We start from the raw sequence: 12,389 nt of genomic DNA, 5'->3' as shown, positions 1-12,389 counted from the left end.
AATGATCACATAATAGTACTTTGGTAAATAATCATCAGTGTTGTCCCATGTGAACATATCTTAAAGGGGATGTGTTACCAAAGATTTTTTTTCTTTTTATACCAAGTTTTCCTGCTAAACATATTTTATTTTAAAGCAGAAGAATTCGAAATATCTTAAAGAATCTTCCATGCCACCGTTAATATTTAAAAAAGAAAGTACTATATCCTGCAATTTTCACTCTGACTGCTAAGCCCAAGACTAAACTAGTGGCTCATTATGTGGCAGATTCCTGATCTCCAACCTTTGATTGTTGAGGATACCGACAGTGATAGTATGCTGGTAGTTTAGTGGACTCAAACAGCCTGACAGGTTCCCTTTGGCTAAGTTCACACAGAGTTTTTTGGTCAGGAATCCGCCTCAAAATCAGCCTTCCAATAGAACTCTATTTGGAGGCTGATTTTGAGGCAAATTCCTGACCATAAACTCTGTGTGAACTCAGCCTTTAAGTCCCAGAAAACGCTTTCGGGATGGGACCCCACTTTGCGGAAACGATTTTTGTTGCAGATTTTGTTGTGGTTTTTTGACCAAAGTCAGGAGTCTGTTAATTGAAGGTAGGCCAATACCGCCTGACATACATCCCGGGTGTGAAATGACTCTTCTAGTCTGTTTTTTTGGTAAGATAATCTCTTTTGACATATGGAAGTCAGTGACCACCTTGGGAAGAGTCTATTTTCAGAAGATTCTGTCCTCCAGGATGGTAGAAAAGGTTCATTAATGAGAGAGCTTGGATCTCACTTACTCTCCAAGTCGTGGGAATAGCGAATAGAAACGCCATTTTTAGGGTTGGCCTTTTTAAAGAGGATTTTTGTAAGGGTTCAAAGGGATGTAGCGTTAATCCTGATAAAAACTGAATTCATATCCCATGAGGGGATTAGGTTGGAAATTTTAGGTTCCAATCTGGCAACTGCCTTATGGAACATCTTGATCCAATGATGTTCTGCTAATAATGTCAAAGATAACCCCTAAAGCTGAGATATGAACCTTGAGGGAAAAGACCTTTTCTAGACCTGCCTTGAGGAAGTCCAAAATGTGAGAAATATTCGGCTGAAGACTTTTGCACGTTACATTTTTCAGATTTTTATTTGATTACAATTTTGAAAACCTTTAATCATTTTCATTCCACTTCACAATTAAGATGGTGGTTGTAAGGTGATAAAATGTGAAAAAGTACAAGAGGTGTGAATACTTTTGCAAACCACCATAGCTGGCTGAATGTACCCGAAGATCGAGCATGATGCTTATTATTTTCCAATAGGTAAAATAATGAGCAAGAGGAATAAAAAAAAAAAACAGCATTTCCCTGCCACTGAAATCAGCCGCAGATCACGTCTTCTGCACATGCCCGCTAACGTCATCCATGGAGGCGCTGTACTCTGGGCTTCAGAGCCAAGAAAACTGGAGGATGGGCTTCTAAATGGAAGGCGAGCCTTAAAATCATTGGGATTTCTGTGAATCCGTAATGTCCGTGCATTATATGGCCGTCTTGTTATGTGAGGCGGGAAGATGGACTGCTCAGGGGTAATAACAGACCACCCCGGCTATGTACCCCACTTGCTGCACACTGACACTACATGTACCCCTCAAGTTCTCATCCCCCCCCATTAGATTCCAAAAACATCAGCTGATTCCCAGTGCTCCCCTTTACATTCCCTGCAGTGATATCTCAAGCCAACAACATAAACCCTCAAAATAACAGCCCCTGAACCCCCATAAGGCACCTAAAGGCCTCCAGTCCTCCATCCCATAACCACCATCCCCTAATCCTCTTCCCGCGCACTGACTGAGTATGGGGGGGAGGAGCCAGAAGATCACGTGACCGGGCGTGTTAGCTGATCTGCCGGGAGTGCCTGCGTGGTGTATGAGACGGCGGCTGAGTGAATGCTCAGTGTGTTGTGAGAGCGACTGCTGCCTGTTTATATACTCTCCGTGTTGTCCTGTATACCCCGCAGTGTACACGGTGTATGACGTATGGACTATATAGAAGACACTGCATAACCTTATATACTCCCTATATACAGGTCTGCACTGTCCCTTACACATACCTCCCAACTTTTGAAGAACAGAAAGAGGGACAAAATGTGCTGCGTGCTTAGCCCGCTGCAGCAAATTTAGCTCTAACCAATTACGTTGACTCCGCCCATTTTCATTCATTTTTCATGTGCCCCCACACAGTATAATCCTCCTACAGTCACCCGTACATTATATGTCCCCACATTGTAATGTTCCCTCTAACTGCTCCACAGTATTAAGTCCCTCTCCTGGTGCCCCAGTTTAAACTGGCGGAAACTAGAGGGGACATGAAACTGGGGCAGCTGGAGGGGGACATTAAACAGTGGGGGTAGTTGGAGGGGGCCAATAAATTAATAGCAGCTTGAGTGGGACATTAAACTGGGGCAACTAGAGGGAGACATTAAACAGTGAGGGTAGTTGTGGGGGCAGTAAATTAATGGCAGTTGAAGTGGGACATTAAACTGGGGGCAACTAAAGGCAGACATGTCCAGCTACCTTCACGATTTAATGCCCCCTCCAGTTGTCCCCAGTTTATTGCCCCTCCAGTTTAAGGGCCCCATTCATCTACCCCCAATTTCATGTCTCCCCCCCCCCCCTCCATTTCTCCCTCAGTTTCATATCCCCCTTCATCTACCCCACTTCATGTCCCCCCTCCATCTGCCTCCAGTTACAGCTCCCCTCTTCATTTCTCCCCATTCTGCTTAAAAAACAGTGAGACAAAAGGGTTTCCGTTTTTTAAGTGGATTGGGTTTCTGTTTTTCAAGTCCGCAAGTGGACCCGATGAACGGAAACCCGATCACAGGTGTGTAGCTAGTGTCCCTTGTACACCACATCCATACATCTAATTCCCCTACCTTTCACCTGCCTATACACATACTCCAATCTAAGGGGGCATTCACACGGAGTAAAGTGGCGCTGATACTGCCATGATAACTCGTGGCAGAATCAGCACTGATAAAGAGACTCCCATTGACATTGTTCTTCCCTCAGCACTTTTGACAGAAAATTCACAGAGGTTTCCTTTGTGGACTTTCTGCTTCAATTATACCTATGGGGAAACCGCCAGCATTTCCGTAGATATAACTGACATGCTGCGATTTCCAAAACCACAACGATTTTGGAAATCGCCACCTGTCTGCAGTGCATATTTTAACACAAAGTGGGGATGGAATACACTAGAATCCCATCCAATTTGCAGTGATTATAAACTTTTTCTTTCCATGGCTTTTCCGTCGCAGGCGGATCGCGACGTTTATGCCACATGGGGCATCGCCAAAGGCTAAAGCCCAACACTGCAGAAAGGCAGAAGAATAAAAACGCGGCGTTTTACAATGAACATCCATATTACAGCTACAAGATCTGGATCACTCTGTACTGAACTACTGAGATCTCTATAGGGATCTATGTGAATATGTTAGGTGGAGCAGAAGCCTTGGTTGACCAGATGTCTTACCCCTCGTTCACATCTGTGTTGGTATTTCATCCAGTGGAAAATTGTACCAATGTATGCTGTGCAAAACATAGAGTAATCATCACACAGGCATGGCAGCCTCCAGAAAATGAAACCAATAACACTCACCAATCACATGATGTTGCGTGTAGTGTCATTCAACATAGGAGGTTGCATGCTCAGACAGTTCCAAGGTAAGAGTGGCCCAGGGTATATAGGTAACAGATAAAGACACACACTAGGAAGGGGTAGGGATTAGAGATGAGCGAGTACTGTTCGGATCAGCCGATCCGAACAGCACGCTCTATAGAAATGAATGAATGCACCTGGTACTTCCGCTTTGACGGCGGCCGGCCGCTTAACCCCACCGCGTGCCGGCTACGTCCATTCATTTCTATGCAAGTGTGCTGTTCAGATCGGCTGATCCGAACAGTACTCGCTCATCTCTAGTAGGGATTACTATTTAACTATTTATATGGCCACCCTATAGGAATTCTGAAAACACTCGGGTATCTAATGCGCATGTGCGAACTTTCGTTTTGTAGCGCGCGCTTCCCGACCCTTTATATTGAATGTAAGGCAGGACGGCAGTGTGTCTGAGACCTGGGCGGCGGTGGTATTTTCCTGACAACTTGGGAAACCATTAGTCTCCATATCTATAGCAGTTTTGTCCTCATACTGGCTCTTGATTTCCTCTCTACCCCCCAGCACCATATGGGATGTTTGGTTAGAAAGTGTATGAGTGAGTATGAATATGGCTCAGTATGACAATTTGTCTTTACAGGGCACGTCTGCATGTTAGAGTACCTCTAGCATGTTAGAGCACCTTTAACCCCTGATGATTCAGGATTTCTTGTGTTAAATTTATCCTGATGAAACATGCATGTCGTGTGTCATGCTCTATTTTAATTATTAACGAGTGACTTCAGAATTCCTATAGGGTGGCCATATATTTAGGGAAAGGTTCCAGTCAGACCATTTACCAATAGGGGAATGGATCTGAGTTAGGTTTAGAGGGTTAAATAGTAATCCCTACCCCTTCCTAGTGTGTGTCTGTTACTTTATCTGTTACCTATATACCCTGGGCCACTCTTACCTTGGAACTGTCTGACCATGTACCAGTGTGTTACTATTAGCAACCTCCTATGTTGAATGGCAACATCATGTGATTGGTGAGTGTTATTGGTTTCATTTTCTGGAGGCTGCCGTGCCTGTGTGATGTTTACGCCATTTTTTGCACAGCATACATTGTTACAGTTTTCCTTCCCCTGCCTTTTTAGGATTATTAATGCATATTTATTAAAGGTTATGTTTTATAATTAATATTTCTATTCCATTTGGTAATGTTTCTTTAGCTTCAAATTTGGGTTTCTGTCCATACAATTGGGGAGGAAAGAAGGTTTCCAGGTATTTTCCCACTTTCATAGAGGTTTTTTTGAGTGTGGAAAGTGTGTAGTTGTTAGGCTGTGATAGTGGGGTAATACAGGTACTTGGGTATGTTAGATGCCCCCAGACATACTTCCCCTGCTGTCCCAGTTGCATTCCACGGTGTTGTCATCATTTGCTGAGGTGTCATAGTGGACTTGGTGACCCTCCTGAGTCGAATGGTGGGTTCCCCTGAAACGAACAGGTTTTCCCCATAGACTATAATGGTGTTCGATATTCGTTCGAATAGTCAAATATTGAGGGGCTACTCAAAACGAATAACAAATATTTCACTGTTCGCTCATCTCTGCTTATCATGGTAACATTATTTCTACGCATTATATTTAGTGACTGTTTGTTCCCATCTCCGTACTGGAGTCTATGTGACTGTCTCGTCATGTGACCTGTGCTGGAGGAGGGGCAGAACTTAACCCTTTGTTTTGTCTCTGGGGGTGGTCCGGGCTGTAAATTATACACACCCCTACCTGCCCATAGGCTGATCAGTCAGAGGGGATGTTCTTCTTCCTTGTTCAGAGCCAGGACCTGCAGCTGAGAGGAAGTTGTGCTGAGACGTCTACCCGGATATTGTTCTTATTACACATGGAGGAGACCAGGGATTGTCTTGGATCAGTGGTTAAGGTGGAGGAAGAGAACAAGGACCATGTTCAGACACAGGTTGAGCGAGAACGGCTAAATGTCTTATACGTCCGACCATGTCAGTATGGTGGGGATGCTGAGGCCAGTATTCAGTCTCCAGGAGCACAGTCTTCTTACATGGTTGTAAATAAGACAGAGGAAAGAGTCAGCCCTAAGGTGGAAGAAGAAGAACAAGACATTAACCCTATGAGCACCGGTGACCTCAAGAAAGGTGAGTCCTAACATCATCTCCTTATTTTGTTTGCCCTTCTGTCTTATATCACAATTCGGCTACATTCACAACTTGTTGTTTTGTATCAGAGATTAAAACGGAGGAAGAGCAAGAGACTGAGCGAGAAGGGCTACATGTCCAATACGTCCGACCATCTCCATATTATAGGGATGCTGAGGCCGGTATTCAGTCTTCTTACATGGTTGCAAATAAGACAGAGGAAAGAGTCAGCCCTAAGGTGGAAGAAGAACAAGACATTAACCCTATAAGCACCGGTGACCTCAAGATCGGTGAGTCCTCACATCATCTCCTTATTTTTCTTGCTCTTCTGTCTTATATCACAATTCGGCTACATTCACAACTTGTTGTTTTGTATCAGAGATTAAAATGGAGGAAGAGCGAGAGACTGAGCGAGAAGGGCTACATGTCCAATACGTCCAACCTTGTCCATATTATAGGGATGCTGAGGCCGGTATTCAGTCTCCAAGAGCACAGTCTTCTTACATGGCTGTATATAAAATGAAGGAAAAAGTCGTCATAAAGGTGGTTGAAAAAGGACAAGACATTAACCTCATGAGCACCGGTGACCTCAAGAAAGGTGAGTCCTCACATCATCTCCTTATTTTTTTTGCTCTTCTGTCTTATATCACAATTCGGCTACATTCACAACTTGTTGTTTTGTATCAGAGATTAAAACAGAGGAAGAGCGAGAGACTGAGCGAAAAGGGCTACATGTCCAATACGTCCAACCATGTCCATATTATGGGGATGCTGAGGCCGGTATTCAGTCTCCAGGAGCACAGTCTTCTTACATGGTTGTAAATAAGACGGAGGAAAGAGTCAGCCCTAAGGTGGAAGAAAAAGGACAAGACATTAACCCTATGAGCACCGGTGATCTCAAGAAAGGTGAGTCCTAACATCATCTCTTATTTTTCTTGCTCTTCTGTCCTATATCGCAATTTGGCTGCATTCATATCTGATTGTTTTGTATCAGACGTTAAAACAGAGGGAAAGCGACAGGCGCCGTATGTCTGTTACGTCCGACCATGTCAGTATGGTGGGGATACTGAGGCCGGCATTCAGTCTCCAGGAGCAAAGTCTTCTTACATGGCTGTATATAAAATGAAGGAAAAAGTCATCATTAAGGTGGTTGAAAAAGGACAAGACATTAACCTCAAGAGCACTGGTGACCTCAAGAACGGTGAGTCCTCACATCATCTCCTTATTTTTCTTGCTCTTCCTATCGTATGTTGTAGAAGGGTGTTTGAGTCCCCTCAGGCTCCATGGCTCAGTAGGAATTGTTACTTCTGCACCTCCTGTAGCTACACCCTTAGGTCAGACAAAAGGATTAGATAACACAGATGTGAACAGAGCCTTACAGAGCATGGCAAATAAATGAGAACATCGGTGTATTCTTCTCTAGGACAGCAGCTTTGTCCCCCACCCCAATACCAGAAAGTTTAGGAGGACTGGGGGAGGGGATTAGGTTGCAAAAATTTGGTCTATACAGCAAGTGTGACCATTTTGGACATGAGTGTATATTATCCTCAGTATTTTCTTGATACTATATGTATGTAAAGGTACTGTGGAGAAGTTAGCTCGGTAGGACCGCCATTACTTCTCTGCAGAGCTTCTTACCCAGCTTTTCCAGACTGTTAATTTTTAAATTTGCCTCAACATGTACTAATTAATCTCCATATAGACCAACTGCTGGTCTGTATCCTGAAAAAGCTGGGTGACAAGACTGAGCAGCTGCAATGTAACCACAGCCCCATCAAAGTTATTACCCAGCTTTCCCAGGCTACAGATCTGCTTAATATGCAGTCTTGAATCACTAACTCTCATATTGTATGACAACTAACTTTGCTCTCCTGAAGCCTTGAAAAGCTGGGTGTGAATCCCTATGAAGCTGCAATAACAAATCCTTCATATTGTACACAGCAATGTTAGGGAGCGTTCACACTACCGTCGGTGTCCGACGGACCCTGCATGCAGGGTTCTTCTGTCCGCTTGAGAAGTCGGACATCTTCACTTGCGGACAGGGAAGGACGGGCACGGAGTGCAAAAGAACGCACCCGATGCCCATTAAAGTGAATGACAGGTGTCACGGACACAGCTAGTGTCCGCTCCTAATGTCCGTGACAGATTTTGAGCGGACACTACCTGTCGGACACCGACGGTAGTGTGAACGCTCCCTTAAGGAGGATTTACCATCCAAGGTCCTGAGAAAGCTGGGTAACAGGGACTGTTAAATACCAAAACTACCTACATCCATAATCCTTGATCCATAATTGTACAATAGCTTACTACGATTCCCTTTTAGGATTCTGGCAAAGCTGGGTAAAATTCTACAACTGTAACAGAGATTGCTGAATGCTATATCTACCTAATTATATCCCCCTTACTTGTAATATAGTAGGCGGCCGCTATGGCAAACATTATTCTGTGTCTCAGGGCTGGTATAGAACAATATACCATGTGAAGGGGCTGCTATGGGACATTATACTGAATGAAGGCCATTATGGGATATTATACTGTGTGGATGGGCCACTGTGGGACATTATACTATGTGGAGGGGCTTCTATGGGGCATTATACTGAATGAAGGCCACTGTGGGGAGTTATACCATGTGGGGGGTTCAGAAAAGAGTGCGCCCAAAGTCAAAAGTTTACTACAGGACCTAGTCTTTGCTTGTTATGCCACTGTCCTCACCAACCACACCTGGGTAGTGTTGCTAGCAACAATGGCACCAATATTGTCTCTGCACTACATTTGGGTAGAATAACACATTGTCCCTGAACAGTGCTTGTCCTAACTTTTGTGGCAGACCTATTTATTAGTATGTATAGTGGCTTAATAGAAGTGCTTTTCTGGCCAAAATGGTGTGTGAGCATTTCAGCCATTCTTAGCTGGCACAAAATACCGTAATGCATGCAGAAGACCACAGGGTCAATGTGATATTTTTAGATTTACCTCAGCTTTTCGGAAGACCGCTGCATGTGCCAGTCACATGTCTGCCCACTCCCAGTTCATCTCAGTCAGAACGCCACCTCTTCTGCCAGTGCCACAGCTACAAGTAGTAGATGAAACGCAGCAGCAACATAAGGAAATACAATATCTGGAACACGATGAGCCAGAAATGTTTCACCTTGTAGTGGCAACTGTACAGACAACAGGTAACTGACAGCCTCCAGCTGCCTCAGCAGATACAGTCATACCTAGATCTCCTATATTCCAGCAGATAACTTTGGCCCCAGGGAATTCTAGGCTAATAGGTTAGAGACCTAGTAGGTTAGTAGAAGGAGCTGGCCCAGTTTGCCATGATAGTTCTATCTCGTCCATCCTTAAAAAAAAAAAAAAAACCTTTGTGAAAATGAATCAGGCATGGATCTATGAGGTTTTTCACACTCCTCTGGCTGATGCTACCAAAAAGATCTGCCATTGTCTCCCTGTATCATGTTCCCTTTACGGTACTACTGATGCTGCCTGATGTTTCAGCACAGCCAGTCATCATCTCCTGCGATCTGGTCCATCACGTTATTCCATACTGTACTGGCACCCATAGTTCTATAGCTGCCACCACTCAGCCAGACATTCCTGCGACCTGGTCCATCACATTCTACTGATCCATACTGGCATTGGTGCTTACATAAAGAAATTAAAACTATATTAAAAAAAGATCTTCCAATGCCATTTTGGTGTCACATTTGCTCCAATTAAGGGATCATTTTTGGTGGCTTTTTTATAAAGTTACATCATTATGACTGTCCAATTGGTAGGCACACTAACCGATATCCACAAGTATTTCGCCAAATTCTGTAGTTGTTTCATGCTGATGGCATAATAACATCACAATGAAACAAAGAATCCCAACATCGCTTCTTCCAATACCAACACAAGGTTGGTGTGGCATTCTGCTCCAATAAAGGGATCATTTCATTGGTTGCTGGGTTTTGTTTTTTAAACATCTTCATGTGTGTATAAAACAAACAAACAAACAAACAAACAAACAAAAAAAAACAGCCAAGCACAATTCACCAAATAGGCAAATTTTTTCAAGGGTCTTCAATGTTAATATGCGTAAAAGCAAGTGGAAGAACATTGTATGGTTAAACCTAAGTTTGTAACCAATATTTACCATCGTTTTTTTTCCCACAGACTTGCGTGTCACTGTCACTTTGATATAACTTTGACTGTATTTACAACTGGTAATATCTCATAGAGGTGTAAATCTCATCTTTCATAGGATACCAATATACTGTTCTCTGTTTTATACCGTCTGAGCTACGTGCTTGAAGTGACCTTGTAATCTACTAGTCCGTGCTCAGAGGTCTGCTGTTACATTGTGATCTGTTTTGTCACCACTGTCTTAGTCAGTTAGTAACTGGATTGTGCCCCATGTCTTTCAATGTGTATGGAAAGGTTTATATAGCAATGCTATAAAATGTCAATCACAATTTAATCCTTCTCTTTAATTATAATATCTGGGGTTTTTTTCTTGGCAGATGTCAGGACCTGGAGCTCAGAGAGACATCTGATCTCTTCAAGTATTACACAAGACACAAACAAGAATGCCAGTATCCAACATATGTCAGCTCTTCACAGCAATGATTTATCACGTGATCCTACTGGATATGTCAGGTCTTCTGTCTCATCTCATATATATCAATGTTCGGAATGTGGCAAATATTTTATTAGCAAATCACATCTTGTTCTACATGAGAGGGTTCACACAGGAGAGAGGCCATATTCATGTTCAGAATGTGGCAAATGTTATACTGCCAAATCAAGTCTTATTAAACATCAGAGAAATCACACAGGGGAGAGGCAATTTTCATGTTCAGAATGCGACAAATGTTTCACTTCGAAATCATGTCTTGTTTCACATCAGGGGATTCACACAGGGCCATATTCATGTTCAGAATGTGGTAAAAGTTTTCCTAAGAAAGCGAAACTTGATAAACATGTAAGAATCCACACAGGGGAGAAGCCATTTTCCTGTTCAGAGTGTGGGAAATGCTTTATTGACAAATCACATCTTGTTTTGCATGTGAAGACTCACACAGGAGAGAAGCCATATTCATGTTCAGAATGTGGAAAAAGTTTTAGAAAGAGAGTACATCTTCTTACGCATTTGAGAATTCACACAGGGGAGAAGCCGTTTTCATGTTCAGAATGCGGTAAATGTTTTAATGAGAAATCAACTCTTGTTATACATTTTAGAACTCACACAGGGGAGAAGCCACATTCATGCTCAGAATGTGGGAAACGTTTTAATAAGAAATCAGATCTTGGGAGACATCAGAAAATTCATACATTATGAATTTGAGAAATTCTGGAAAATATTTTCATGTGTAAAGTAGATGAATAATGTGTAAATATCAGAACTTTCCTTCGGTCTCCCATCTTACCCTGATCATCAGACGGATGGAGATATATATATATATATATATATATATATATATATATATATATATATATATACGGATCTCATATACATGTAACATACATGGACGGCTTCATAGCAACTATCGTTCTCTCAGTCACTTTGTAGTTAAATGCACTATCCAGTTCTTTCATTTGCTGTAATAAATTTCAATTGCTTTCCAACTTTTTAAAGTACTTAGATGTATCATTGTCCTTGTGTCTAATCCTAAGAATAATATTATCTGGTGCTATATTATTACTAGAGATGAGTGAAGTTTTAGAAAATTCGATTCAGCTGCTTCTCCGGATTTCCCAAAAAGATCTGATTTGCAGCGAATAATGTTAAAAAACAGGTACTGTATGTATAGATACTAAATAGTATGGGGAGGATTATGTACTGAATGTATGTACCAGGTGTGGCTTCTTACTCAGCTTTTCTACACTGTTGAATTCCAAATTTGCCTAAGCATGTACTAATAAATCTCCCTATACACCGACTGCTGGTCTATATCCTGGAAAAGCTGGATGACAAGATTGAGCAGCTGCTATGTCACCACAGCCCCGTCAAAGTTGTTATCCAGCTTTCCCAGGCTACAGACCTACCTAATATGCAGCCTTGAATCCCCTGCTCTGATATTGTACGCTAACTAGCCTGATTTGTTGTCTAGGAGCCTAGAAAAGCTGAGTGTGAATCCCTACAAAGATTCAAGCTGGTGTAATAACAACAAAATGAAACATAGAAACGAGCACTGCTTCTTCGAATACCAACACAAGCTTAGTGTCGCAGTCTGCTCCAATAAAGGGATAATTTTTGGTGTTTTTTAGTAACTTCTTCCTTATCACTTCTCGCACATTTCTTCACTGCCACACATTTTTATCCAAAATAACTATCCTCTTGTACTTACAAGTCCCTAAAACCGTTGCTTTTTCAGTCTAAAAACCACAGCCAAGTTCATCCCCCAAATAGGCAAATTTTTCAAGGGTCTTCAATGTTAATAAGTGTAAAAGCAAGTAGCAGCAGAGGACATTAAACTATAGGAGTAGCAGGAGGGGGAGACACATCTGCCTCTAGTTGCCCTCAGTTTAATATCACCCCCCAGATGCCCAGTTTAATGCTCCCCTTCAGCTGCCCCGGTTCAATGTTCCCCTTTATTTGCTCCCAGTTTA

General features: G+C 42.5%; 2 protein-coding genes across 2 annotated transcripts in view; both read left to right on the top strand.

Moving 5' to 3' along the window:
• LOC142219186 (uncharacterized) overlaps positions 1-11,221 on the top strand; it is a 38,264-nt gene extending 27,043 nt beyond the window's left edge. Inside the window, exon 18 of the mRNA XM_075288138.1 lies at positions 10,437-11,221. Within this exon, the coding sequence (XP_075144239.1) occupies positions 10,437-11,118 (682 nt within the window). The 3' untranslated portion in view covers positions 11,119-11,221. The remainder of the gene's footprint in view (positions 1-10,436) is intronic.
• Positions 5,398-7,239, top strand: LOC142183062 (uncharacterized). Its single transcript, XM_075257968.1, has 5 exons — positions 5,398-5,795; positions 5,885-6,085; positions 6,175-6,393; positions 6,483-6,701; positions 6,790-7,239. The coding sequence occupies exons 1-5, from the start codon at positions 5,441-5,443 to the stop codon at positions 7,149-7,151; spliced, it is 1,356 nt and encodes a 451-aa protein (XP_075114069.1). The 5' UTR covers positions 5,398-5,440; the 3' UTR covers positions 7,152-7,239.
• Positions 11,222-12,389: the final 1,168 nt, after the last annotated feature.

The sequence above is a fragment of the Leptodactylus fuscus genome, chromosome 10, assembly GCF_031893055.1.
Source record: "Leptodactylus fuscus isolate aLepFus1 chromosome 10, aLepFus1.hap2, whole genome shotgun sequence".
In the NCBI taxonomy this organism is placed as follows: Eukaryota; Metazoa; Chordata; class Amphibia; order Anura; family Leptodactylidae; genus Leptodactylus; species Leptodactylus fuscus.
Note: the sequence above shows the minus strand (reverse complement) of the source record. Positions and strands in the feature narration are given on the sequence as shown.